At 30.5% G+C, this 26,420-nt stretch overlaps 1 protein-coding gene and 1 long non-coding RNA gene across 7 annotated transcripts in view; one reads left to right on the top strand and one right to left on the bottom strand.

Moving 5' to 3' along the window:
• Positions 1-539: 539 nt before the first annotated feature.
• The window catches only part of LOC111036355 (calmodulin-binding transcription activator 1), a 114,435-nt gene continuing 88,554 nt past the window's right edge, over positions 540-26,420 (bottom strand). Inside the window, exons 6-32 of one of the 6 annotated variants that reach the window (XM_022318353.1) lie at positions 22,713-22,784; positions 21,868-22,012; positions 21,719-21,762; positions 17,702-17,872; positions 16,950-17,069; positions 16,462-16,593; positions 15,547-15,875; positions 14,912-15,045; positions 14,711-14,826; positions 14,527-14,650; positions 13,728-13,948; positions 13,478-13,644; positions 13,298-13,400; positions 13,076-13,208; positions 12,915-12,999; positions 12,769-12,851; positions 12,526-12,676; positions 12,310-12,410; positions 11,148-11,294; positions 8,840-8,907; positions 8,317-8,468; positions 4,161-4,345; positions 3,949-4,082; positions 3,672-3,799; positions 3,339-3,413; positions 3,133-3,151; positions 540-2,755 (exon numbers count right to left, since the gene is read on the bottom strand). In XM_022318353.1, the coding sequence (XP_022174045.1) occupies positions 2,648-2,755; positions 3,133-3,151; positions 3,339-3,413; positions 3,672-3,799; positions 3,949-4,082; positions 4,161-4,345; positions 8,317-8,468; positions 8,840-8,907; positions 11,148-11,294; positions 12,310-12,410; positions 12,526-12,676; positions 12,769-12,851; positions 12,915-12,999; positions 13,076-13,208; positions 13,298-13,400; positions 13,478-13,644; positions 13,728-13,948; positions 14,527-14,650; positions 14,711-14,826; positions 14,912-15,045; positions 15,547-15,875; positions 16,462-16,593; positions 16,950-17,069; positions 17,702-17,872; positions 21,719-21,762; positions 21,868-22,012; positions 22,713-22,784 (3,447 nt within the window). In that variant the 3' untranslated portion in view covers positions 540-2,647. Of the gene's footprint in view, positions 2,756-3,090; positions 3,152-3,338; positions 3,414-3,667; positions 3,800-3,948; positions 4,083-4,160; positions 4,346-8,316; positions 8,469-8,839; positions 8,908-11,147; positions 11,295-12,309; positions 12,411-12,525; positions 12,677-12,768; positions 12,852-12,914; positions 13,000-13,075; positions 13,209-13,297; positions 13,401-13,477; positions 13,645-13,727; positions 13,949-14,526; positions 14,651-14,710; positions 14,827-14,911; positions 15,046-15,546; positions 15,876-16,461; positions 16,597-16,949; positions 17,070-17,701; positions 17,873-21,718; positions 21,763-21,867; positions 22,013-22,712; positions 22,785-26,420 lie in introns of those variants that run through there. The other 5 variants (XM_022318352.1, XM_022318356.1, XM_022318357.1 and 2 more) reach the window with 5 other exon arrangements.
• LOC111036357 lies at positions 2,453-5,092 on the top strand. Its single transcript, XR_002604760.1, has 2 exons — positions 2,453-2,564; positions 5,044-5,092. It is a non-coding gene; the product is annotated as an uncharacterized LOC111036357 (long non-coding RNA).

The following is a 26,420-nucleotide window of genomic DNA, read 5'->3' on the forward strand; positions in this document are numbered from 1 at the left end:
AAGCATACACTTCCATATTCACGGGAATAATAAACAATAAATATAGGAATTATATTATACAATTTTAAATGTTGTAAGTAATGTGGTAATTATAATGGTTTTATGAGAAATTCCGGCAAATACGATGATCAATATATCTATGGTCAATTGTATCATTAGATATTTTCAAATAAATTAGTTATACTGAAAAAAAGTTTTATTATAGGCACTAAATTAATTATTTATATTTGGCACTTTGGGCAGTAAATATTTAGAATTTAGAAGAAAATATTTAAATTGTCAACAATTTGCTACCTTAGAAAATTTGTATTACCAAATCAACATTTGGATTTTTAACTTTTTAAGTATTTTTACACTATTTTCATTATTAGATACAATTATTGTAAACTAGATATAGTTTTGATTTTTAATTTTAGTATGCAGTTTTCAAATTGGAAACTATTTAAATTGTTAAATGAAAAATGTAATTATAAATTCGCCAGAATTTCGTATAAAATATTAATTTATGGGTACTTATTTTTGTGCTCAATCGTGTTGTATTTTTTATGGGATCTGCATTCAATCGGGTTTTAAAGAAGGTGCACTTTTCTCAATAGGAATGTAACCCTTCCACCAGTAGACCAATCACGTAATCGATATTATTGTTATCATTTATAGCTTTTCGTCGTTGCACGTCAAACAATTGAATCCACAATTCCCAGGATGTTAATAGAAACAATTTCGTTATAAAAAACAAAAATAGACATTTTATCACCAGATAACGCAAATGTCGTATTATAAAATGTCACGCAGCGTTATATTTCACACGTACATCAACAATTTGGGCCGATTATTATTCATCTGGTTTCTTAACGGCACCTGCTATACAGTCTCGAGGATAAAATTCGGTGGCACTGAACAGTTTTTAGTGTGAAAGAGAAAATTTTTTACGGAATCACGACTGAAATATTGTAAGTATAATATTAATATAGTGGTTATGAACGGCATTCAATAGTTCGATTGTTGTGATTGAGTAGTTTCGATTACGTTCCGGTTAAAATAGTATTTATGCTAAAACTTATGCTCGAATTAGACTGTCGGTTTCTTGTCCGAGACTGAAAAAGTGACAATTCATTTCGATACAATTTTCTCTAACAATATTCATCAGCACATACAACGGTTCTATAAGACATTAATATTATTGTTTTGAATAAACAAACGAATCCAGCGTGTTGACCAAATTTGAAGAAAAATAGTGTTCATAAATGTTTAGGAAGAATTATGATTGCATCGTATCATAGTATTTTTAAATTTATTATCGTAGCGAACGCGCTAACAATTATTTAATAATATGATAAGTCATAAACGAAAAAAAGTACACAAGAAATACGCATACGATGTACTATAACACAATATACACAGAGAAATTATGAAGAGAAAAACTACATGTTGATCACTGTAAGTTGTAAACATCCGAGTAAAAACTTAAACACCCTTTGGATTTTGTTGTTGTTGCCGAGAGTGTAGGCAATATTTTGTATTTCCACAAAAGACGAACACAATATCGCTCTAAAACTTAATGGTTTTTAATATCTCAAAACGAAAGCCAAATCTGTACGTGCACCACGTGGTCCCCCTACCTCTATAATGTACCTCAATATGATAATTATCGTCATTGGGCGTTGGCTGACACGGAAAAATCCGTCCGTCGCTATGTACATACACTGCAGTTGGTTGTTGGACACCAAACAATAATAATATTACAATAATTCTATATAATGTGTACCGTTCCCGTACGCCTATTCGCTACGGTTTGATGTATTTTTGAGCCTGTATTTTCGTATACATGATAGTGATTGACAACATTATGGACAAATGTACGTACATTTGTGTAAGTAATACATAATATAATATCATAATATACAATAATAATAATAACAATAATCATCTATGCCCCCGGTGAAACGTCTATATTTTGTATCCGTCGCGAGTTCGTTAAATGTTCATAAAATATCAGTGTGTGTGTGTATAAAAATAACTACATAATAATATATAAATATTACAATATTATGATGACGTAAATGTCGAACAATTAAAATAAAATCGGGTTGATAATATTTGACAACACAATAATATTACAAACGGTAAGATAAAGTACATCGAATAAGGCGGTGTACGCAAACAGAATAATATTATGTGCATGTATAGTATTATAATATTATATGGGTACCGAAAATACGACTGCGGTATAACATTATATACCTAGGTATGCGTATTACGGGGGTCGAACCACACTGGTTCCAAAACGAACGACCGCGGACGTCTTTAACATAATGTACATTTTTAATAACTTTAATGTGCCTATTCAGTATGGTACCTATACACCAATACCTAAAATAATAGTAAATTGGTACGTGTTTGTTTCAGCTTAAACAAGTCTTAACACGTCGACGAGTCCCGTCACTCGCGTTGTCTTCACGACAACTGTCTGGAAGATATCTGTTATACCTACGTCGGTACTAAACAATCTAAACGCTGACATTAAGAAACTAACTACTACAGCTGATGTAGTCTAAGACTCTACGGTAAATCATATTTTACAATTACGCAATAACATTAAATTAGATAATAATAATAATAATATAATATGGTGGCTCAATGTCAGACATCAGTTGTGATTGAGTGTCGAGTATTGGGCCACTTTTGTCGGCGGATATTTCATATTGTGATTGCCGTTAGCTTCTCGCTTACGAGATCCAAAAGTGCGTTCGTTGATCTGAAACGTGTCATTAAAACAATAGGCGATTAAATAGAGTTGAAAGCGACATAAATTATAATGGCATGTAAAACGCGAAAAGCGCTGTAAAGTAATGCCAGAAGGTAATTATTTGAAATGGATCATGATGTCCCGGTGGACTTGCAAGTACCTAATTTTACTTCCAAGAATAATGATAAAAAAACAAAAATACGAGTATAAAATGCTGACGAGAATCGTGTTTTTTTTAAATTCAAAGTAAAAATTAAACCATCAAGTCTAACAAATACTATAGTTAATTTATCTACACCCAAAGTCCACCACGGACACCATGATGCTAGGTTGTATACATGTACCATGTAGGTTTATTACGAAACGCATTAGATAATTCGACTTACAGTGGCAGGAGGAGACGTACTGTAAATAAATAATTTAAACATTTAGTTCAATTGAACAATTATGCTGGTGGTAAGGAGTTAAATAAGTATTGTTTCCTTTACATCATAACAATATTGTGTTCATGGTAATTTAAGTAATTTAACACTTGACACAACTATTGTTATACAGCAGCAGTTTGAACGAACAAAAATTATTCAACACCTACCCATTCTTGGATTGTCTCATAAATTGTTGAATTTTTCGAGCTGCTTGATTTTGGCGTTTCTGATTTTGATTTTTTCTAAAATTAAAAGTGGAACAAAAAATGTTAACGAAATATTTAACATAATTAATATACAGCTAATTCGTTCTAAAAATTTGTTTAATTCAAATACAGCTTAAAGAAATAAAATTATTTTGTATGATGGTTACAATAGTAATTATGGAAGTATATGGGTCGGATGAGTATATGAATAATGAATATTACATAAATGTACTAATATCATATAATACATTGCATTATATTTTTGAAATTATTGAAGTATACACTCGTACTTACTTAATGACAGTGAACGTGTTATTGGTGTAACGAGGAGCTTCTTTCTTAAACCGTTTATGTCTTCTGTATGTACGATACTGATTTTGAATTAAAATCGCAGCTTTTGTCATCTGCTTGTAGTACGCATACTGGTGAGAAAAACATACGATTTAATTACTAAACAATTAATAAACCATTAATATTAGGTACAAAAATTAATCTAGTTTAACTTAAAAAATATCACACTTCTAGAAAGAGATTATATTTGAATTTAGTCTGTTTTTATCAATCAACTAACCTGTTTGTAGCGGCGATAATAATTTTGAATGACCGAAGCAGCTGAAATTTCTTTGTCTTCTTCTCTTTTTTTGTACGTCCTGTACGCCTTCTGAATAGTTTTGGCCGCCTCATATAACTCCCGTTGTTCGTAATCTATACGTATTGGATAATATTTTAGGAAAAATAGATTTTGTTTATTCGTTGAATTTTTAATCCTAAAACAACCCTTACCGGACAGTGTAAGATTAGAAAAATTCTTTTCGAAATATTGACTGTTTGATGAAGCATGGAGGAATTCGCATAGATCTGCAGCAGTCGGTGGCGGTGATGCTGGCGAACATTGTGATGCACTCGACACTGGACTTAAGGTTAAACTGGTGCTGGACGTGGGAGTTTCTATTTCTCGATCTTTTTGCCTGGATAACATAATTAAATTGAAACATGTTTTATTCATCAGACTAGGTGCACCTAATTACGGTAATTGTTTTATTGCTAATTTCCAGTTAGGTGTGCCTATAGTATGCTTATACATTATGTTGCAAAGTCGTTTAGCAAACGTGTATTTACTTGCAAATTGAAATAATATTGTATTATCATTTGCTAATTTTGGATATTTATAGTATTAGTTATTACAGTCAATCTCGGGGTGTATAGTTATTGGAAAGATTATTGCTAAAGCACTATATATCTATTAAAGTGTGTGTGTTGGAGTGTTTATCTGGTGTAAAAGTTGTTCGGATTTTATTTTTCAGTGGAATTTATAAACGCGATGCGATTTCAAATCCTATGCAGACTGTTGCGACACCTAGAATTATATCAACAGCACAAATCCTGATATTTTATATTTTTAATCAAAATACTGATTAAAACACCGATGAGACAAAGCCTCTTAATATTACACCTATGATGTTTTAAAGTGAGACGTGGGTACCAACAAAAGTACAAATCGTTGTAAAAGTGTAAGGGTACTTGGTAGACTAAACTAATACTCAATACTTAAGTTGGTTGATATAGATATCAGCGTTTTATTATGTAAGAAGAAGATTTATGTATTCAATGATACATTACCGATAATGATAAACAATATGTTCGTTGAATTCCGTGTTCATTTCAGAGTTGGTATCAAAACAGCACGACGACACAGATGATGGAGGATCGTCAAGCACTTCCATTGTAATTATTGATGATTCTACAATTTTACCGTATGATCCGTTTTCATTCTATTCGTTAACACAGTAATTAATTTAGGATATTATAATATTGTTGATAATGTGTATTCAGTTTAATTCGATTGATTGTCATATTCCAAATAAAGTACAGATATTAAAATGACTTTTAAAATATTTTATAATTCATTGTATTGTACCTATTAGATACATCATCTATGCACTTATAATACATATAAAATATTATTTCTGTCGTTTTTCTAAATTTTTAAAAAAATGACATAGTCTATTCACAAAACAATATATGAAAATATTATATTTGTGTTAAAGTTTTTATAATGCCTTGTAAGAATAATTGTATCAGGTACCTAAGTTAAATTAAAAACAACGGTGTTGTAAATATTGTCTTAAGTTTAAGTACTTACCTTAATATGATCGGGCATAGCCGCTATGAATTGTTCAGCTAATGTCAAAACACGAACATCGTGTTCCCCTGTAAAAAAAAAATAACAAAACAAACGATTCATTATATTTGAAATAATACGAAATAAAACAAAACGTATCGATGTTGTTGTGCTTTCGATGTAGGTATAATTCAATAGTATTATGTAGTTGATATGCTTACCTGGTCACTGAGACATTGTTATACTTACACGTACATCGTAGAATAATAATTAATCGCAATTAATATTTTTATTACAATACAAACAGTAATTATTATAGTCTACACACATACAACATGATAAATCATGACGACCTTCAGCGCTATATTAAAATAATATTATTATATCAACGAGAAATAAAATCGTATCAATATAGCCTAATATTATGGTGCATTCCAATAAAACGTTCTACCAAAAAAATCGAAAAATAATGCCTAGTGCCTAATGCCTACAAAGAACGGTGTAAAAATACTGCTGTGGAAGTTTGTTTCATACGCACATATGTTGTAATTATATTTCATTATGACGTTTTACACATTCATATAATATGATATTATTTACATGTTACAGGCAGATCATGCGATGCCCAGACTCGGTGATAGGTTACGCTCATTGATTTTAATTGGAGAAATCTACTAATGTTTTTATTTTTATTATCGATTCTGGTTAAAATTAAATGCAAATTAATTTATTTTAAATGCTTTAAAGTACCTATCAATGTGTCTATCGAAATAGTTGGGTTTATTTTACAAGTAATTCTACCCGTCACTGAGGTAAAATGTGGTAACTAAACCCAGAAGTTTATAATTTTTAGAACATATTATATTGTATTTCAACAATATGTCTAAAAAGCATCATATTTGGTGACATTTTAGTTTCAACCACTGAACGTTGTGGTCACAGAATGAAGGATCGAATCATACACGGCAAGTAACAAAATGTCGGATACAGTTAAGAATAAGGTATTATATAATGAGAATTATTTTAAGAGTTATTATGATTTTATGGAATTTTCAATTACGGTAAATCTGTGTTATAAGTAGTTATAACACACTTAATACTTATCTTAAAAACAGTTCTTCGTAAATCTGATAACAGATTCCGGATAATGTCCTAAGATTTCATTCAACACCGTGACTAGTCACAAAGATTTGTTCGACATGCAAAGGATCATAAATAGGGATTACAATTATCATGGATTTTAGCCTTAAGGTTCCTCTATCCCTCGCTCTTATCGTTGTCGAAGTTATACTTATCAACGACGAGGTTTTTTTGTACCGATAGCTGCATTAAATTTATATTATTATTCTTATTTACTTCCATTTTAAATGACCTAACCACCCCCAACTCTGATCTATGTTTGATGACAATGTGAATTTCAATATTTTTAAAAAATCTTTTTTAAGTGTTCCGTATAAACAAGTCATTATTTATTTTATTTTCCATAATATACACATCGTTATACTATAATTCTATAATTCAACAAAAATTTACAATAGATCGCACTACCTAATCCGGAGTTTCTTAACTGGTGGTCCGGACGCTAGGAGTCTGAAGGGGCTACTCGAAGGTCCACAGGTTTTGGGATTTTTTTGAATCACCTAAAAACAGTTTTTTGAAATAGTTCATACTATTCGATGACTCACCACTACTTAGTTTTAATTGTTGTGATTACAATTTAATTTCATATAATTTTTTATTAATTATTATATCCTTTTTTTCTTTTACTTATTCCTAATAAGTAGGCAATAAATATTTTTTCTTTTAGATATTACAAATTTACCTATATTCAGTAACAGAAACTTGGATACGCATATTATTATCCTTTTATTGTGGATTTCAACACTATTGTTGGTTATATAGGTATTATAAGTATTGATTTTAGATCAAACGAAATGGCACATCGAGAATTTCAACTAAAAATGCAGTCCAATTGACATCAGCAATCTTTATGTAGAGCGATGACATTTTTAATGTTACAATCAAGCCCGGATTAAGGGGGGGGCCAAGGGGGGCCACGTCCCCGGGGCCCACGTATGTAAAGGGCCCATAGTCTTCGCGGCTTAAAATTACATTGAGNTAAACTGGTGCTGGACGTGGGAGTTTCTATTTCTCGATCTTTTTGCCTGGATAACATAATTAAATTGAAACATGTTTTATTCATCAGACTAGGTGCACCTAATTACGGTAATTGTTTTATTGCTAATTTCCAGTTAGGTGTGCCTATAGTATGCTTATACATTATGTTGCAAAGTCGTTTAGCAAACGTGTATTTACTTGCAAATTGAAATAATATTGTATTATCATTTGCTAATTTTGGATATTTATAGTATTAGTTATTACAGTCAATCTCGGGGTGTATAGTTATTGGAAAGATTATTGCTAAAGCACTATATATCTATTAAAGTGTGTGTGTTGGAGTGTTTATCTGGTGTAAAAGTTGTTCGGATTTTATTTTTCAGTGGAATTTATAAACGCGATGCGATTTCAAATCCTATGCAGACTGTTGCGACACCTAGAATTATATCAACAGCACAAATCCTGATATTTTATATTTTTAATCAAAATACTGATTAAAACACCGATGAGACAAAGCCTCTTAATATTACACCTATGATGTTTTAAAGTGAGACGTGGGTACCAACAAAAGTACAAATCGTTGTAAAAGTGTAAGGGTACTTGGTAGACTAAACTAATACTCAATACTTAAGTTGGTTGATATAGATATCAGCGTTTTATTATGTAAGAAGAAGATTTATGTATTCAATGATACATTACCGATAATGATAAACAATATGTTCGTTGAATTCCGTGTTCATTTCAGAGTTGGTATCAAAACAGCACGACGACACAGATGATGGAGGATCGTCAAGCACTTCCATTGTAATTATTGATGATTCTACAATTTTACCGTATGATCCGTTTTCATTCTATTCGTTAACACAGTAATTAATTTAGGATATTATAATATTGTTGATAATGTGTATTCAGTTTAATTCGATTGATTGTCATATTCCAAATAAAGTACAGATATTAAAATGACTTTTATAATATTTTATAATTCATTGTATTGTACCTATTAGATACATCATCTATGCACTTATAATACATATAAAATATTATTTCTGTCGTTTTTCTAAATTTTTAAAAAAATGACATAGTCTATTCACAAAACAATATATGTAAATATTATATTTGTGTTAAAGTTTTTATAATGCCTTGTAAGAATAATTGTATCAGGTACCTAAGTTAAATTAAAAACAACGGTGTTGTAAATATTGTCTTAAGTTTAAGTACTTACCTTAATATGATCGGGCATAGCCGCTATGAATTGTTCAGCTAATGTCAAAACACGAACATCGTGTTCCCCTGTAAAAAAAAAATAACAAAACAAACGATTCATTATATTTGAAATAATACGAAATAAAACAAAACGTATCGATGTTGTTGTGCTTTCGATGTAGGTATAATTCAATAGTATTATGTAGTTGATATGCTTACCTGGTCACTGAGACATTGTTATACTTACACGTACATCGTAGAATAATAATTAATCGCAATTAATATTTTTATTACAATACAAACAGTAATTATTATAGTCTACACACATACAACATGATAAATCATGACGACCTTCAGCGCTATATTAAAATAATATTATTATATCAACGAGAAATAAAATCGTATCAATATAGCCTAATATTATGGTGCATTCCAATAAAACGTTCTACCAAAAAAATCGAAAAATAATGCCTAGTGCCTAATGCCTACAAAGAACGGTGTAAAAATACTGCTGTGGAAGTTTGTTTCATACGCACATATGTTGTAATTATATTTCATTATGACGTTTTACACATTCATATAATATGATATTATTTACATGTTACAGGCAGATCATGCGATGCCCAGACTCGGTGATAGGTTACGCTCATTGATTTTAATTGGAGAAATCTACTAATGTTTTTATTTTTATTATCGATTCTGGTTAAAATTAAATGCAAATTAATTTATTTTAAATGCTTTAAAGTACCTATCAATGTGTCTATCGAAATAGTTGGGTTTATTTTACAAGTAATTCTACCCGTCACTGAGGTAAAATGTGGTAACTAAACCCAGAAGTTTATAATTTTTAGAACATATTATATTGTATTTCAACAATATGTCTAAAAAGCATCATATTTGGTGACATTTTAGTTTCAACCACTGAACGTTGTGGTCACAGAATGAAGGATCGAATCATACACGGCAAGTAACAAAATGTCGGATACAGTTAAGAATAAGGTATTATATAATGAGAATTATTTTAAGAGTTATTATGATTTTATGGAATTTTCAATTACGGTAAATCTGTGTTATAAGTAGTTATAACACACTTAATACTTATCTTAAAAACAGTTCTTCGTAAATCTGATAACAGATTCCGGATAATGTCCTAAGATTTCATTCAACACCGTGACTAGTCACAAAGATTTGTTCGACATGCAAAGGATCATAAATAGGGATTACAATTATCATGGATTTTAGCCTTAAGGTTCCTCTATCCCTCGCTCTTATCGTTGTCGAAGTTATACTTATCAACGACGAGGTTTTTTTGTACCGATAGCTGCATTAAATTTATATTATTATTCTTATTTACTTCCATTTTAAATGACCTAACCACCCCCAACTCTGATCTATGTTTGATGACAATGTGAATTTCAATATTTTTAAAAAATCTTTTTTAAGTGTTCCGTATAAACAAGTCATTATTTATTTTATTTTCCATAATATACACATCGTTATACTATAATTCTATAATTCAACAAAAATTTACAATAGATCGCACTACCTAATCCGGAGTTTCTTAACTGGTGGTCCGGACGCTAGGAGTCTGAAGGGGCTACTCGAAGGTCCACAGGTTTTGGGATTTTTTTGAATCACCTAAAAACAGTTTTTTGAAATAGTTCATACTATTCGATGACTCACCACTACTTAGTTTTAATTGTTGTGATTACAATTTAATTTCATATAATTTTTTATTAATTATTATATCCTTTTTTTCTTTTACTTATTCCTAATAAGTAGGCAATAAATATTTTTTCTTTTAGATATTACAAATTTACCTATATTCAGTAACAGACACTTGGATACGCATATTATTATCCTTTTATTGTGGATTTCAACACTATTGTTGGTTATATAGGTATTATAAGTATTGATTTTAGATCAAACGAAATGGCACATCGAGAATTTCAACTAAAAATGCAGTCCAATTGACATCAGCAATCTTTATGTAGGGCGATGACATTTTTAATGTTACAATCGCCAATAAACATAATTTCTCTGCTAGTCCAAATTGTCTAGTTCATATTGTTATTTATTTATTTATTTTTTTGGTGGGGTCTGACCATGGTTTGTATTTAAAGAGGTCCATGTACCAAAACAGGTTAAGACTTGACCTAATCGAAATGACTTTGGAATTTGTCGGAAAGTCACACGTGCACATCGCGATCTACCCGTAACACATAGATAATATGTACGCATATTACATAATAATGTGTGCACAACCATCTATTTTAAAATCGTAATAACACAGTGTTAAAATGTACTGTAGTGTATAGTGTTCATACCGTGTTCAGCGGGATCTTTGGGCGTTTGAACAGCGTCTTCGATTCGTTCATCGTTCTGACGTTCGTCGGATCGCGTGTTACCATTGCCATCGTTCTCACTACCCACGGCTCCGTCCGCCGGTCCATCGGCCAGCGCGGTTACCATGCCTAACGGTCAGCCAATCAAATTCTACCGTAACAAGCTAATAAAAATAAAAGCTATCGAACGCATAAAAAATAATGTAGAAAAAAACAACAGAGAGAAAAAACGGGGAGAAAGAAAATTTAAAAAAAACAAAAACCATCTGGCTTCCTACAGTGGTTGGGAGGCGATAAGTTATAGGCCTGCTTGGCCGTTTTAATTTTAATTTACTATAACGTGATAGTGCGCCCGGTGACATGGGTAAGTACGGGTAGGTATAACTAATTCCTAACAATAAAAAAAAAATAAACATAAATTATAATAATAAAAAACAAATAATAAACAAAACAAACAAACACAATTCTTGTAAGTATGCCCTGCAATACGATCTCTGAACATAATACCCGAATAGCGAATATTGTGAGTTCTCGATTCAATAATATTATAACTAATGTCATATTATGTTGATCTACATATTATTATTATTATGGCAAGTATAGTATAAAATAATAGTATAATATTACTCTACGATAAATATACAGCTATTTGTATATAACGGTATTGTCAACGCGTGACGATTAAATACGGTTAAAATAATAATAATAAATACGCCGAAAACATATTTACGTCACCTACTCACCTACGTTTACATAATAACAATATTAAATATTAACATATTTTCTAAATGTCCATTAGACCACAATAATAATAATAATAATACGTCACCTACTCACCTACGTTTACATAATAACAATATTAAATATTAACATATTTTCTAAATGTCCATTAGACCACAGTAATAATAATAATAATAATAATAATAATAATAATAATAATGATAGTAATAATAATAGTAATAATAATAATAATAATAATTATAATAATATTATTTAAGACGTAATAATTGAACTGTATACAGTATTATATATTATTATATTATTGAAGAAAGCGAAATTTTGAGTCTAATTTTTAGTAATATAATAATATATTATAATAAATTATAAATAATAAAGATATTCATTAAACAAATTATATACTTACAAATTATAAAATCAGACTTTGTTAATACTGGTGATTTTTCGGACGAATTTCCGCTGTCTGATGTAGGAGATTGTAGTGGAAGAAACAAACTCTTTTGGAACCTACACATACGAAATATTATACACGCGTGTTATTGATTACCTATTGAACGTGAATATTTATTATATTGCACTTAGTTTTTATTTAATATAAAATACAAGTTAAGATATTATTTACTTTTGAATAGATGGAAAATAGAGTGATGGTTTGCAAAATTGATCATAATAGTCATCCGATTGGAAAAAGCTATTCGGTAATGGTCTTTTGGAACCTTGAGTTTCTTGTGGTTTTATTTCGTTTTTATCTGGTTTGGTTTGCTCTTTTGAACCTTTCAGGAGTAGATATAATATTTAAATTCATTATTAAAAAAAAAAAAAAACTATGGTTAATAAAAAGATATAATATAAACAAAGCAATTACATAATAAAGTAACAGTTTTATTAGTCGGTGATATTGGATGATTTGGCTCGTTGGTCGTTTGATTAATTTCTTTCTTAACGTCACTAAAAAATATGACATTTTATGTGAATAAATAATATAACTATCTAGATGTATTTGTTCTATACCTATTGATTCCATCGGGGCTTAAAAATACATCGTTACTTAAATTGTCATTGGTGCAGTACTGATTTTGATTGAAATCGTTGAAATCTGTAACAATAATAATAAAATCATTTCATACTATTTATGTATACCTAACTAAAATAACAATCTTTTTGTTTCATACACTGATTAACGGATTCTAATATATCTGGTTGAGAGTAATCTTGATTAAAGTTATTATTCGCATTTTGAACAGTTTGATACCACTGACACAGTAAAACTGCTGTATCTTTGTGTCCTTTTTTGCAAGCCCACATCTAGAAAAATAAAATTTTAAAGTAATCATTAGAAAATATAATTAAAATAAAGAGATTATTTATTAATTTATCGCTGGTAAATTATTTACCAGCGGCGTATATCCTTCACGATCTTGTTTTGAAACATTGACTTCCATCTCCAAAAACAGTGACACATTTTCTAATTTCCATTGGAGTAGTATGCACACAAGTCTAAAACCAAATCAACAAAGTTGGAAAGATTAATTGAAAAAGTTTTAACCGTTGTTAATTATATTGCTTAATCTTACTTAGAATATCCCAAAAAAGCGGCCATATGTAAAATAGTGGTTTCGGTTTCTAATTGCTTAACATTGCATTCACTTTCAGACTTCCAAGAGAACTGTTTCATTTTTTCACAGTAATTTACAAGCTGATCTTCAAAGTTGGGCTTGCTAAACATAACGATACTATCCTTCTACAAAAAAAAACTCATTAGCTTATCAACCTAAATTGTTATATGTCAGCCAATAAATAAATATTGATAAATATTATACGTACTAAGGGTTGGTCTGTTTGTTGATTGTTCGGTTGTTGTAAGTAATCTTCGATGGAGTCGAGTTTTTGTAGCAAATGAAACTTGAGAAGAGACGGCGTATGTGACATAGCTAATGAGGAAATGGTTAGTGGGAATTCGTGTTGACGGTATTCAAATATCGCGGTGGTTGATACTGGCCTTCCATCAATGACCACTTGCAATGTAACGGTGCCTATATCATGAGCTGCAGAAAATGACATATTTGTTTTCAATAGAATTTTGATGAATTAAATCGTAAGTACATAATAAATTAGGAGTTCTAGAAGTTTAAATAGTAACACGAAAAAACCAATATAGCTGTTTTAAAGTCAGATGTGCTTAAACAGACACATTATCCAGAGCTCGCTTATTATAGTACCATCAAAGAAAATCCGAAAAAATAAGTATAAATAGCTTGTCAGATGCAATGCATATAATATTATTATTACTATTATTTTTTATTAATACAATAAGACATTCCTAGCCGTAAGCTATCTATATCCATGGATAATAGAGAACAATATTAGTTTGTAGCTATTTTAAAAGGATAATTATACAATATACATACAAAAAACATATAATATTATTAAATTATGTTAAATATGTTAAGTACACACACATTATACATTCTTAATATCTCCTTCAAATAAAACCCTCTTGTACTTAGTTTTTCTACAAAACGTAGGGAGGTACTATTATTGCTTAGATAGTCAATTATTGTAATATTATAAAAATATTATGTTTATATTGTTTATATTCATTTCAATAAAAGTAATAATTTACCTGGACAGTAGCATCGTAAAACACCTCCTTGAATTAAAGTGCTCGGAACAGCGATCGTATCAAACATAACAGTGTACGATGAGGAAGAAAACCAAGGACCGGTGATTAGTACCTTCACACCTCCCTAGAAATCAATGTAGTCAAATAAAATAGTTAATAACATAATTAATTGACCTCCACAGACCTCAGGAAACGCCCATTCGGGGCAGTAATCAGTTATTTGCAGTACGTCCATGTCTAATTGTGTTTGCCCATGTGGCTGAATATCCGCGGCATTTGTTCCAATTTCCGTAACTAGATCTGTGAAACAGTATTATATATTTAATTAAACATTTGTACGGAATGTTAATTTCTGATCAGGTGCTCATCATCACCAAATGCATACTTGAAGCATGTTGCGTTGCATGTTCTAGGATATCAAGTTCTTGGAAGTCAGTAAGCATATCAAATGCATCGAGGCTCACAAATACATCGTCTCCAGTACCATCTAGATTTTTATTACTATGATCGTCATCCAATCTGCACACAATACAAGTAATAAAATATATTATATAATAAATTATCACAGCGTGGCGTATCCAAAAGGGTGGAGAGTTTTGTGCGGAACACCCCTCTTCCTAGCCACATTTATGCAAAAAGTATATTTACTATAAATACGCTACACATATTGTCATAAATGATGGCTCATAATATTCTATTTCATAAATGATATTATTATTATGAAGGTCGATGACTACAACGGAGAGTGTGTGAATCCTCAAAAGTTGTACTTAAATATAAAATTAAGTGCCCTTAAACAGATAAGCGGTCTCGCACATGCATTATCATCTTAATATTTTAAAATTTTAAATGTTGAATATTTGGGAATAACGCAGGGCTACAAATAAGTATTGGAGAAATAATAGTAATAGGTAATTGCTAAGTCGAAAATCGGTCACGACATTGACATTTGTGATGAAACAATAATACATTTCTTAGTCAAACGAGTAGATGTTTGCCTAAATAATTTAATGATTTTACCGTAATAATTGATCAGCATTGGCACACGAGGCAGGCATATTGGCTGAAAGTGTCTGTTGTATGTCGTCATGAGATAAATCTAATGTGACATCATAGAATTCCGATTTCACGTGGTCCGACTGTTGTTTTAGATGATCTTGTCCATGGAACAAGTGTACAGTGTGCTCATCTTGATTTTGTGAAGTATGATACGTTTGTTTTTCGGTATATACGTGGATCACTTCGTCTGAACCTTGAGGTTTATATGATATCATTGTAGTGGGAATGTGATTATTGTCCGTGACGTTGATCGGTGGTTGTCTGTTGTTTAATATTTGATTATTATCTCTCTATAAATAAAAAATTAATCATTATATTACAGTTTTTTATGCGGATATTTGAATAATAAAACTTAAACAACAGTCGAGAATAGTTAAGAAACAATAATTATAAAATAACTTTTTTTTTTAAAATCAACTTGGTGATTGTTTTTCTATTCCGAAGAAGCATAATTTTCTAATTATTTGTCCAAAAGTTCAACTGTTCAAAATTATTTTTTTACTATACTAAATCTATGTGTACACTTTTATAAATAATTTTGGTTTTTAAAATATTAAAAATTATTTTACATGAATCATTTAATTAAAAAAAAAAGTATATTTAAATGCCTAAACAGTGGTTTATCAAAAAAAAAAAAAAAAAATGAATGCTGCACATTTTTCTTATTTTATAATTTTCTCTTCAAGAAAAAAAGAAAGTGGTTCCTACTTAAATACGACTTGGTGTAATATGCATGTATTTAGTGGTGTCAGCTTTACAATCAATATAGGGTTATACGACAATGTTACAACATTCGTGTCATTGCAGTGAATCCAATTACGTATTTTCTTGTCACCACTATGAGTATAAAATAATGGAACCGAATAAGATACTTACGCAATCGTGCTTGAGAATTATTTGTTGCTGTTGGGGTTGCTGTTGTTGTGGTTGATTGCGAAAATCCCTTGAGGGATTTGACAACAAGTTGTTGCTCATTGTGGTATTCAAGGAGGTTGGCCCATTTTGTGCCTGCTATTAAAATTCATATTTTTCATTGACATTATAATACTAAGTGAATTGAATATCATAATTTCTTTTATTAAAATTCAGTAAATATCGTTGACTACAAAACAGGCACTGTTTTCTAAACTAAATTGATGACCAAAAACAAAACAGAAGTTTATGTGCTATCTTAAAACAAAAATATGGGTTGATTTGTTTTAGAATGATTTTTAAATTTAATCAATATAGGTTAGGAACCTAAATTGAAAAAAAACAATTTAAATGAATGCTTTCCACGGTATTAATACGTGATCTGTGAAAACAAGTGTGTTTTCACTTTTAACGAGTGATCGAATGAAATAGTCTGCATCCTTTGCGTGTACCTTATGATTGACGTGATTAGCGATCATTAATGTGTTCATCGTGGTCCTGGACGAGTTAACGTGGTGGTTGGTGAGTAACATTGCACCAGGGCGCGATCGATTTCCAGTCGTCGACGACACCTGCGAAGCGTCGTCACCACATTTTAAGCAATCCAAATCAACAGTGGCGTCGTACAATAATTAATTATGTTATCATTATTATGATGATCAGGACCTGGGGCTTAAAGTATTTGTTCATTTTTTTTTTGGTTTGAAATGAAATGTAGCCGATCGCTTTGAAAGTTATATTTATATATTGCCTCATGTGTATGACAGTATAACATGTTACTCTACTAGTTTTCTAGTCTTATCTGTTTTTTACTTAACCTGCTATTGTTTGCATATTTTATGCGTGACGATATAATAGATAGCTCTACTGACAAAAGTTAATTATTTTTGCAGTGTTGAAAAATATATTCAGCAATCTACACTTATATTACACCACAAGTTTTATAATGTTATATGAAGATAAACGTGGTTGGTTTTTTATTTTATTTTATTTTTGATTTGGGGGGGGAGAGGTTACAATTGTTTTATGTTTTTTTTAATTCTCGATTTGGTGCATGTAGCCACGTTCTGAAGTGCTATTCAAATAGGTGATTTTAGATGCTTTAAGTCCCGGTCCCTGATGACAACCATAATATTATTGTTACTACGTATACTATTTTTATTTCCAGAACATTATCAAAGTAATGATTTATTAAAAAACGCACCTGATTGCTGTCGGACGGCGAAATCCGTCTGATAGGGCGCGAGCACGATTGTCCGTCGGCGCACGTGGAATCCGGACATCCGCATTCCAGCGTTCGGCTAAGTAGCGTCGCCCTGGCGTTCTTCTGCCACTCCATAAGCTGTGTGACCATGGCCGCTACGCACTCGGCCGTCTACCGGATAACGTAGTATAAATGTATAATAAGACATCAGCTCACTGGGTTTGGTTGAGGTTTTAGGTGTAGTGCATACATAATATGGTATTATGTATTATGCATAATATTATACATGTAGGGTGGCCCACAACGTTTTCCTGTTTTCTTATTTGGTCATGTACATAGGAAAACGGTAAACCGCGGTGGTCCACCCTGTAGGATATTATGTAGGTCACATTATTAAGTCGTCAAAGGACGACGCCGTAATCACAATATTATTTCTCTTTATATGAGCTTTATTGTTAACTAGATTTGAATCACTGCGAGATTGCAAGCGCAGGGTTCGAACCGGAATCATGGTAGTCATCGGTATACACAGACCAGACACAGAGATTTCTAGAACAAACTAGCAGACTCCAAGCGAGTCATCGTTTGACATTTCACCGATAATGGGATGGTTAAAACCTTCCGGATGTATAAATTTCGTTATCAAATTATTATACTTAAACAGAATGATATATTCATTAGAGTATTAGACCAATGAGTGTATACGACTGAAATTAACTACTGTTATTCCATTTTCTCTTTTGTTATAAAAATACTTGAAATAAACTAAAAGCAATTGCTGCACTGTATATACCCTTACAGGTGGTTAATTATTTGTATGTACATAAACGTATGTAGTTCATTTTTGAAATTTAACGAATGCCACGTTTGCATAATACTGTTTCTTTACGTGTTTGTCTTTTCCCGTTTATATATATGTCTTCATAAAAAAAAAATTGAAGTCGGAATTGAAAAGCACGAAGAACTCTATAAAATCTACCTAGTCGAATGCAAATATATTATGATTGAAACGTAAACTATCGTAACATATAATATATTATAGAAGGTACCTACAATATTTATCTGTTTAAATTTATTTAAAAACATGTCAGTATGTATTTTTTCTTCTAACTCACAATATAGTAACGTTTTGAATGACATTTAACAAACCAAAAAAAATGTTTAATTTATTGTATTCATGGTTCTTTTGCAGGAAAAGTTAGCTTACATTGTAAAAAAACGTCGAGTAAAACATGTATGCTAATGAAACGGATCCTGAAAAAGCTCACGATAACTTTGAAAAGCAATATTAAAAGTTAAGAGTATGCATGCAGTGGAAAGGCCGTATTTTAGATTTGAAAAGTTTGATATGACGACTTTGTATTATTTGCATGTTAAGTATTCTCTACAACAATAAAAAATCGGTAATTTGTTTGTCTACTGTATCAGTTTAAAGAAGTTGATTACATTTGGCCGTAAACATCTATTTTTAGTTTCAGATTATTTGTTAGTTATTTGCTTATTTTAGTTTTAAATTATCGTACATTTTAATTCATTCGTATACTATACCTAATAAATTTAACATTATAAAAAAATACAATTTTTACCTCATCTAATCACAAATTACAAATTAATCAAAAAATTCGTTCTTATTCCTTAGAAGTCCAAACCTTGATTTTTTTTTATGCAAATGCCTATTATTATGATGAAATAACTAGTTATTTTTACAGTTTTTATACAACGACAACACATTATTTTCCACAATATAATGATTAGTCATTTGAACTCTAAATGTCATGTCTTACGATTAAATCTAATTCCCCCAAACATTTCAAAGTAAAACAAATGTCAAATGGTATGTTTTACATTTACTTTTAGATATTGTTAAAATATATACACCAGTACCAACAACGATTTTGGTTTTTTAAATATATTAATTTAGTTTTTAGATTAACATTAATATCAGTATTCGTTATTTTTCGATAAATAGTTGATAGTATTTTATTTTGCTATTTAAATTTCAAATTTTATTTATTTATCTAAATACAAATTCACATGTTAAAAATATTGCTTAGTAATTAATTGAAACTATATTCTAAAGAAACTTTGCATTGATAATTAATAATTAATAATAATTTATAAATTATGCAAACTCTAATTTATTTCTATTGGTAATTATAGAGTTCTAAGAATTAATCTAAAATTGTTTGAAATTTAAATTAATAAGTCGACTGAGAATGTTTTGGATATACATAACTAATTTTATAGTTTCAATAATAGCTTGAGCAAAAGCCATTTTAGCACTGGTCATTACCAGTTATAAATATGTTACCTGTAAATAATCAAAATTCAGTATATTTTTTTTAATTTAAACTTCTAAAATTACAAATTGAATCACTATGATCAACATATATCTAAATTGACAATGAAGGCATATTTTTGAATATTTTTTCGTTTATTTGTGTATGTGTGTGCTATTTAAAAAAATAAAATCATATTGTGCTACAAAACTTGACTGGAAATTTAGCAGTAGATTATTAAACAATTTGAAAAATGAATTAACATTGTAGTTTGTACAATGATTCATGAAATTACTAAAAGTCTGATTTATGATGAGGATAATTCATTTCAGAATGTTGTTTTTATTTATCATTATATTATGTGTTTTGAAGTTTATAATAAATTTCTTTGGTATAAAATGGGGTAAGTACTTTAATCACTTGTCGAATAAGTAATTGTAAAATGAATTCTGATTATATTATATTGTAACAAAACGTACTTCTATTTATCCATAAAATATTTTAAAATTACGTTTCAAAAATAAAGTTCTTTACCGGAAAAAAAAATATAAAATGGCTAAGATAACTTTACTAGAATGTTAATAAATGTTTTCAAATTCAATATTAATCGTTTTTTAGTTTAATGTAGTCGCACTATTAACGTCACTGTCCAAAACTGAAGTTCATTAAAAATAAATCATGTGTCGAATGAAAACCGCTTTTTTTCTGATTGATGGAATATTATAAGACAATAGCTTTTATTTTAAAATTATTTAGTGTATAAACTAAACCAACGGTATTAGATGCATAGGATCAGGAATGTCACGTATTTTTATAAATGGAATAATATAACTACAAATCAAGAAATATGTAAGAGTATCGTAATATGAACTAACAGTCATACTTGACTATACCAACGATATAAATTTTGTTTCCAAATATGAAAGTAAATACCTATAATAGCTATAATGGACAAAATACAGTTATGTGAATTTTAGATACCTACCAACATTTATTTAAATATATACTTATATTATTCGAAGTAATATTAATTTTTGTAAATGAATTAGGAATCAAAATGCACACTTTAGAGTGGTATTGAAATAATTTATAAAAACACAGTTTTAAAACCATTAATATAATATCATTAATAATATTATGTTACAAATACAAATAAATAATTAAAAATAAAATATCAACCTATTAAGATAAATAAAATATTATCAATTAACAACAAATTTTAATGGTTTGTTCTGTTGTTCGTTTTTGAACGTTCCATTTTATTTTGATCTGAAGATTTAGGCGATTTACGTTATTATAGGTTAAAATGGCTCACATAATATGGGTTAGTTATAAATATTTAAAAATTCTATTGTAGTTTTTCTATAAAAAAATAACTGGAATAAATTTTTTGTTAACACCATAGTGAAAAAAACAAAATGGAGCGATTTTAACAATTTGATATGATTTTTCTGCGGTCTATGATAGTATACGTAGTTGTATCTTTTTAAATGATCGATTATGGAAATGTTTCCACATTTGAATAAAATTATAATTAAAATATAATAGTCTTTGTATTTTTTTAGAATTAAAAAAAATATATTTAAATAGATACAATGTAGATACGTTTAAATATTGTATATGTTCAGTTATAATGTATCGTGCGCCTATATTGTTACGTGTGTAAGAGGTGTTTATTATATTTTAAACGGGCTCGTTGACCCAATTTAATTTTGTTCGAAGCACTACAAGTACTTACCGATACTTCCATTTCGTTGCTAAGGTCAGGGTCTTCCTCGTAAACTGAAAAACAAATGATAAACAAAAGATATTTTTTATACTGTAGAGGAATAATTCTGTAAGTCAGATATAGTATGCGAAGTACTTGCAATTCTTAGGCGTACTTACACATGGGTTTCAACTGAGATAGTAATTCGTCTTTTGTCCACTCTTTACGATCAGCCCACAACGCAAGGCTCGGTGAAATTACCGATAATTTGTTGTCGTCCGGATACGGTACATTCAAATAGTGCACCAACACCATATCAGGATTCTATTGATAACCGGAATTAGACACATGATATTATTGCTATAATCGAGTATCATTAAAAAAAAAGTATCATCGTTGTCGGGTGCGTTTGAGTTTCCATTTTTAATTTCTATGGTTTCAGAATTATAAAAAAATTGTTTTATACGATTTATAAGAACTTATATTTTTAACACGCTATGTCATGGCTAATCGATAAGTACGTACCTACGGTTTATATCGAAATAAAATGTGTCTCGAGTACCCCTTACTTACTTTGCACATTTTAATAGGCGTACAAAAGAAGTTATCGTAATTCGTATTGTTTTTAAAAAGCCAATTATGATATTTAAAACGCGGTGACAATTTATTCTTCATTGTAAGTTTAATATGTATTTTAAAAATGACTGATCGGTTGATATGTTGATGTTATTTCATCCAAAGAAAATAGGAATATAAAAAAGTATTTTTAATCCACTCACGCATACGTTCGTGGGTTCGTGGTGTCTATATGTATTATGTAATTCAAAAGTGTATTTGACGAATTAAAAAAATATTTTAGAAAAAAAAAAAATAAGATTTATAGTGAAACAGATTTTTTTAAAACAAAGTAATGTTTGCAATTTTTTTTATACGATTTTGAGTATGCGTTTAAATTTAAACAGGTTTCATAATATTTTATAAGACAATAAAAGTAGGTAGTTGTCGATATTGTACGAACACTCACTTGTAATAACCAGTAACATCTTCTGTGAAATGTCGGAAGTATCGCTGAATGTACATAGCACCCATAAATGCACTAAAAAAAAAAAAAAAAACAATAATTATTATTATTTTATAGCGGTTCGTGGGGGGTAGGATTGGGATGCCCATTGTAAATATAGGAATTGAGTAGAATAAACAAAAGCAAAAATATTATAATCTCTGCTTATTTATAGTGCGACAAGATTCATTATACGTCATTGTACACATACTGTTCCAGTGTGTGCTTTGATTTGTCATGCAGGTCACAGGTGTACAGTTGCATGTTATTATATTTGTAGTTGAAACAAATATAACAATATTATATACCATTAACTGAACCCTTATTGTCCCATTAATTTTCTATGCGTTATAAAAATAAATAGTATAAGCGTTTTTTTTTACTGCATACTGTTTATGACAAACGGTTATAAATGCGATGACACGGTCGACACGTCTTCGAGGGCGAGTGTAAAAAGTGAGTATTACTCATCAATATATAGAGTTAGACGACCGAGTTATGTACACACATAGAAATCAATAAAACTAACTGTCGTAAGCCTGCAAGCTAATCGTATTTATTTAGCGGCGATCAGGACGGTTCTTAGAGGGCCCATGAACCAGTAGTTTTTTCTTAGATTTGCGGCCTCGCGTTAAAAAAAAAGGTTGGAATTAGTTTCAAAAATAATAATATTTCACAGCATTTAAAAGCATTTTCAAGCATGTTGTTTCATAAAGGATAATGGTGGTATTTCTCTTGAACGATAGGTACGACAAAGGTACGCATAATATAATATTATGTTCCTTACAAGTTAATAAATGTCCCGGTCAAGCGTATGATAATGGGCTTAATGTGGTAGGAAACACAAAGTAGTTCAGTAATATTTTCAGAAAACTTCGGAGCTTTATTTTGTTCTGTGCACTACTCATACCCGTAATTTGCTTCACGAATATGATCCATACTAGCTGCTTTGAGTTTTTTGTGCAATTCAAAGACTAAACTTTTTTTCTGCCTCTACTGAAAGATATAATTATGAAACATAAATATGTGGTATTTTTTAAAGTTAATTAGTTTTGATTAAATTAATATGTTCAGTAAAAATAAATGGGTATTTTAAACAGACATTATTTATTTAAGACTTAGCAATTATTTTTTACCTGGCCACGAAAATAATAAGGACAGCCCTGCCAATTCGAGTATTATTTTATACGATGCCACATGCTTAGTCTATTCGCATATTATAATTCATATTTTATGTTAGTCTTTAAGTTACAATTTTAAATAGAAGAGCTTTGGTGATAAGATTAATTTATAATGCGTTAATACTGAGTGGAATTGGAAAGGGACTTGCTCTATGTATTATTATATCTATAATATTATGTTTTAATGATAATAGTTGTGAGAAATTGTATATTTTGTGTTTTGATAAGTTTGATCATAAATATATATTTTAGATTAAATGAGTATTAAAATAAGTACAGTGATTGTGTTTGGTTTCGCTCGACGTAGTATCAATTGCAAAAATTGTGTTTTCAAACGTGTAAAAAAAAAACAAATTTGTCTAAAAGTAAAAAGTTTAGTAAAAAAAAAAAGCTATCATATTTTATAACAACTTAGTCTGCACAGGAAATTACAAAATGCACTGCCTGCTCGTAAACAACTTTTACGGGCAATTAAATTTCGGTGAACGCGCGACGTGTACAGGTACTTATATATTATTATCTTGCAAGGTGCTCCGGCGACCGGCGGTTCCGGTTGGTCGCGTTCGCGAAAGTCCATCGCAAGAAAATCGTAATTGGCGTCTTTGAAATCATTGTACGTAAAATTGGAGTAATTTTAATTGGATACGGGTCAGGAGACGGACAGGAATCGACAGGAAACGCGGCTCGGGATGCACTCGTTCACCGTGACATCGCATACAGTTGGCACGGCCGAGCGCTGCATTAAATCCCTGTAGGCCACACGCGGTATTATGGCATTAAATCTTAAAGTTTACACTCCGAGTTTGGAGTTGCCCGAGAAACCTGAGCAGTGTCTTGGAGTAATTACAAGAATTCGTTCTGGCGAAGAACATCATTTTTTCTACGCCAAGAGTCACCGTGCAAGGGAGCAGGCTCACACGCCACTGTAGTTCCGGACCCGAGGCTATTATGTTAGTTGTGTCTCCAATCCAAATTTGATACAAGTTTGGTTTCGGTTTGCGAACAAAATTATGATGTACAAGTTGAGCCCCAGGCACGTAAAGTATACTGTTAACTTCTGTAATACTGGCTTATTAACAGATAGGTCGCAGACATGTAAGGGCGTGCTCAGACTGTACTATGGTAAGTAAGAAAGGTTATCACCCTGCACAAGCTGAACTATTCTATCTACCAAACAGCTTTGTAAAAGTATCAATAAAAAATGTAAGATAGCAACTGTGAGCGTTTTATAGAAACGAATCAACTATTATTTTTGTAGTTTTTTTTTTAGGTAAAAGAGACTTCTATTAGTTCTTAGCTCTCTCAAAAAAAAAAAATAAATAACGAGTGTCTCTATGGGTTCACATAATTGTGTGTCCGTATATAGAGCTGGATTAAGCATACAGTCATACTCTTGGGTTTACAGAGAGAGAGAGAGAGAGAGAGAGAGAGAGAGAGAGAGAGAGACGTTATAATAATATTCTAAATATTATTGTTCGATTTGACATTGACGATAACATTCAGCAATAATAATATAGTTAAATACAATCTAATTTGTATTGATATTATTCGATGGTTGTAATCAACACCAAATATATGATGGTATTAACTTTGTGATAAGGATATCTATGGTTATTTTTTTTGAAATTCTTTTACCAGTTTGTATCGTAAAGCTATTACAATTGTTAGAAACCAAAATTAATACGTACGATATTCGACGTAATGGAAAATAAGAGATGCTTGGCAGATCTACCTCTATATGTACGTATATCACTGTTACAAGGGGTGGGGAAATGGTTGATTTATATGGGCCCTTTCAGCTATTTGTTCGACGGTGTAAAATAATTCGTTGTCATAATAAATAACCATAGTAATAATAAGCGTTATTAGCTTGGTTTCAGTCATCGTCGTTAAATCGTGAATAAACACGTGTAGTAATAATCATAATAATTCTACTGTCATCATCATTATAATATTTAACATAATGTATTATAATTTATTGGGACGTATTCATTATATAAGTACGTACGTTTTGTACGAAACATAAACAATAATTGAAAAATGTCGCACGGCCGACCGACCGGCTTGCAGACGTCCGGTCGTCTGGCCGACTGTCTGCACGTACGGTATACAGAGATTGCGATAAACCTTAGTGCATATAGGCTGTGTCGGTGGCGCGTGCGGGTGAGGGGACGGAGGGTGGAGTGGAGCAGAAGTGGTTGTAAGGGGTGCACGTCACGTAAAAACGGAAGAAAGAAAAACGTCAACGAGACATTTACATTTTCCGACAAGACGGTCGGTACGGACAATGAGAGTTATTTTTGCGTACAGTGAAATTATTGTGGACTGCGAATGTGTATTATAATAGTATATTGTCGACGTAATAGTAATAATCTGATGTGAAATAGCTGACGAACGTAAAATACGGTAAGACGGCATAAAATACGTAAGTATAAAAATAAACAGTATAATTTAAATAAAAACCATTGTGAATGTATTACATTAAACTGCA

The sequence above is a fragment of the Myzus persicae genome, unplaced genomic scaffold (genome assembly GCF_001856785.1).
Source record: "Myzus persicae strain clone G006 unplaced genomic scaffold, MPER_G0061.0, whole genome shotgun sequence".
Taxonomy (NCBI): Eukaryota; Metazoa; Arthropoda; class Insecta; order Hemiptera; family Aphididae; genus Myzus; species Myzus persicae.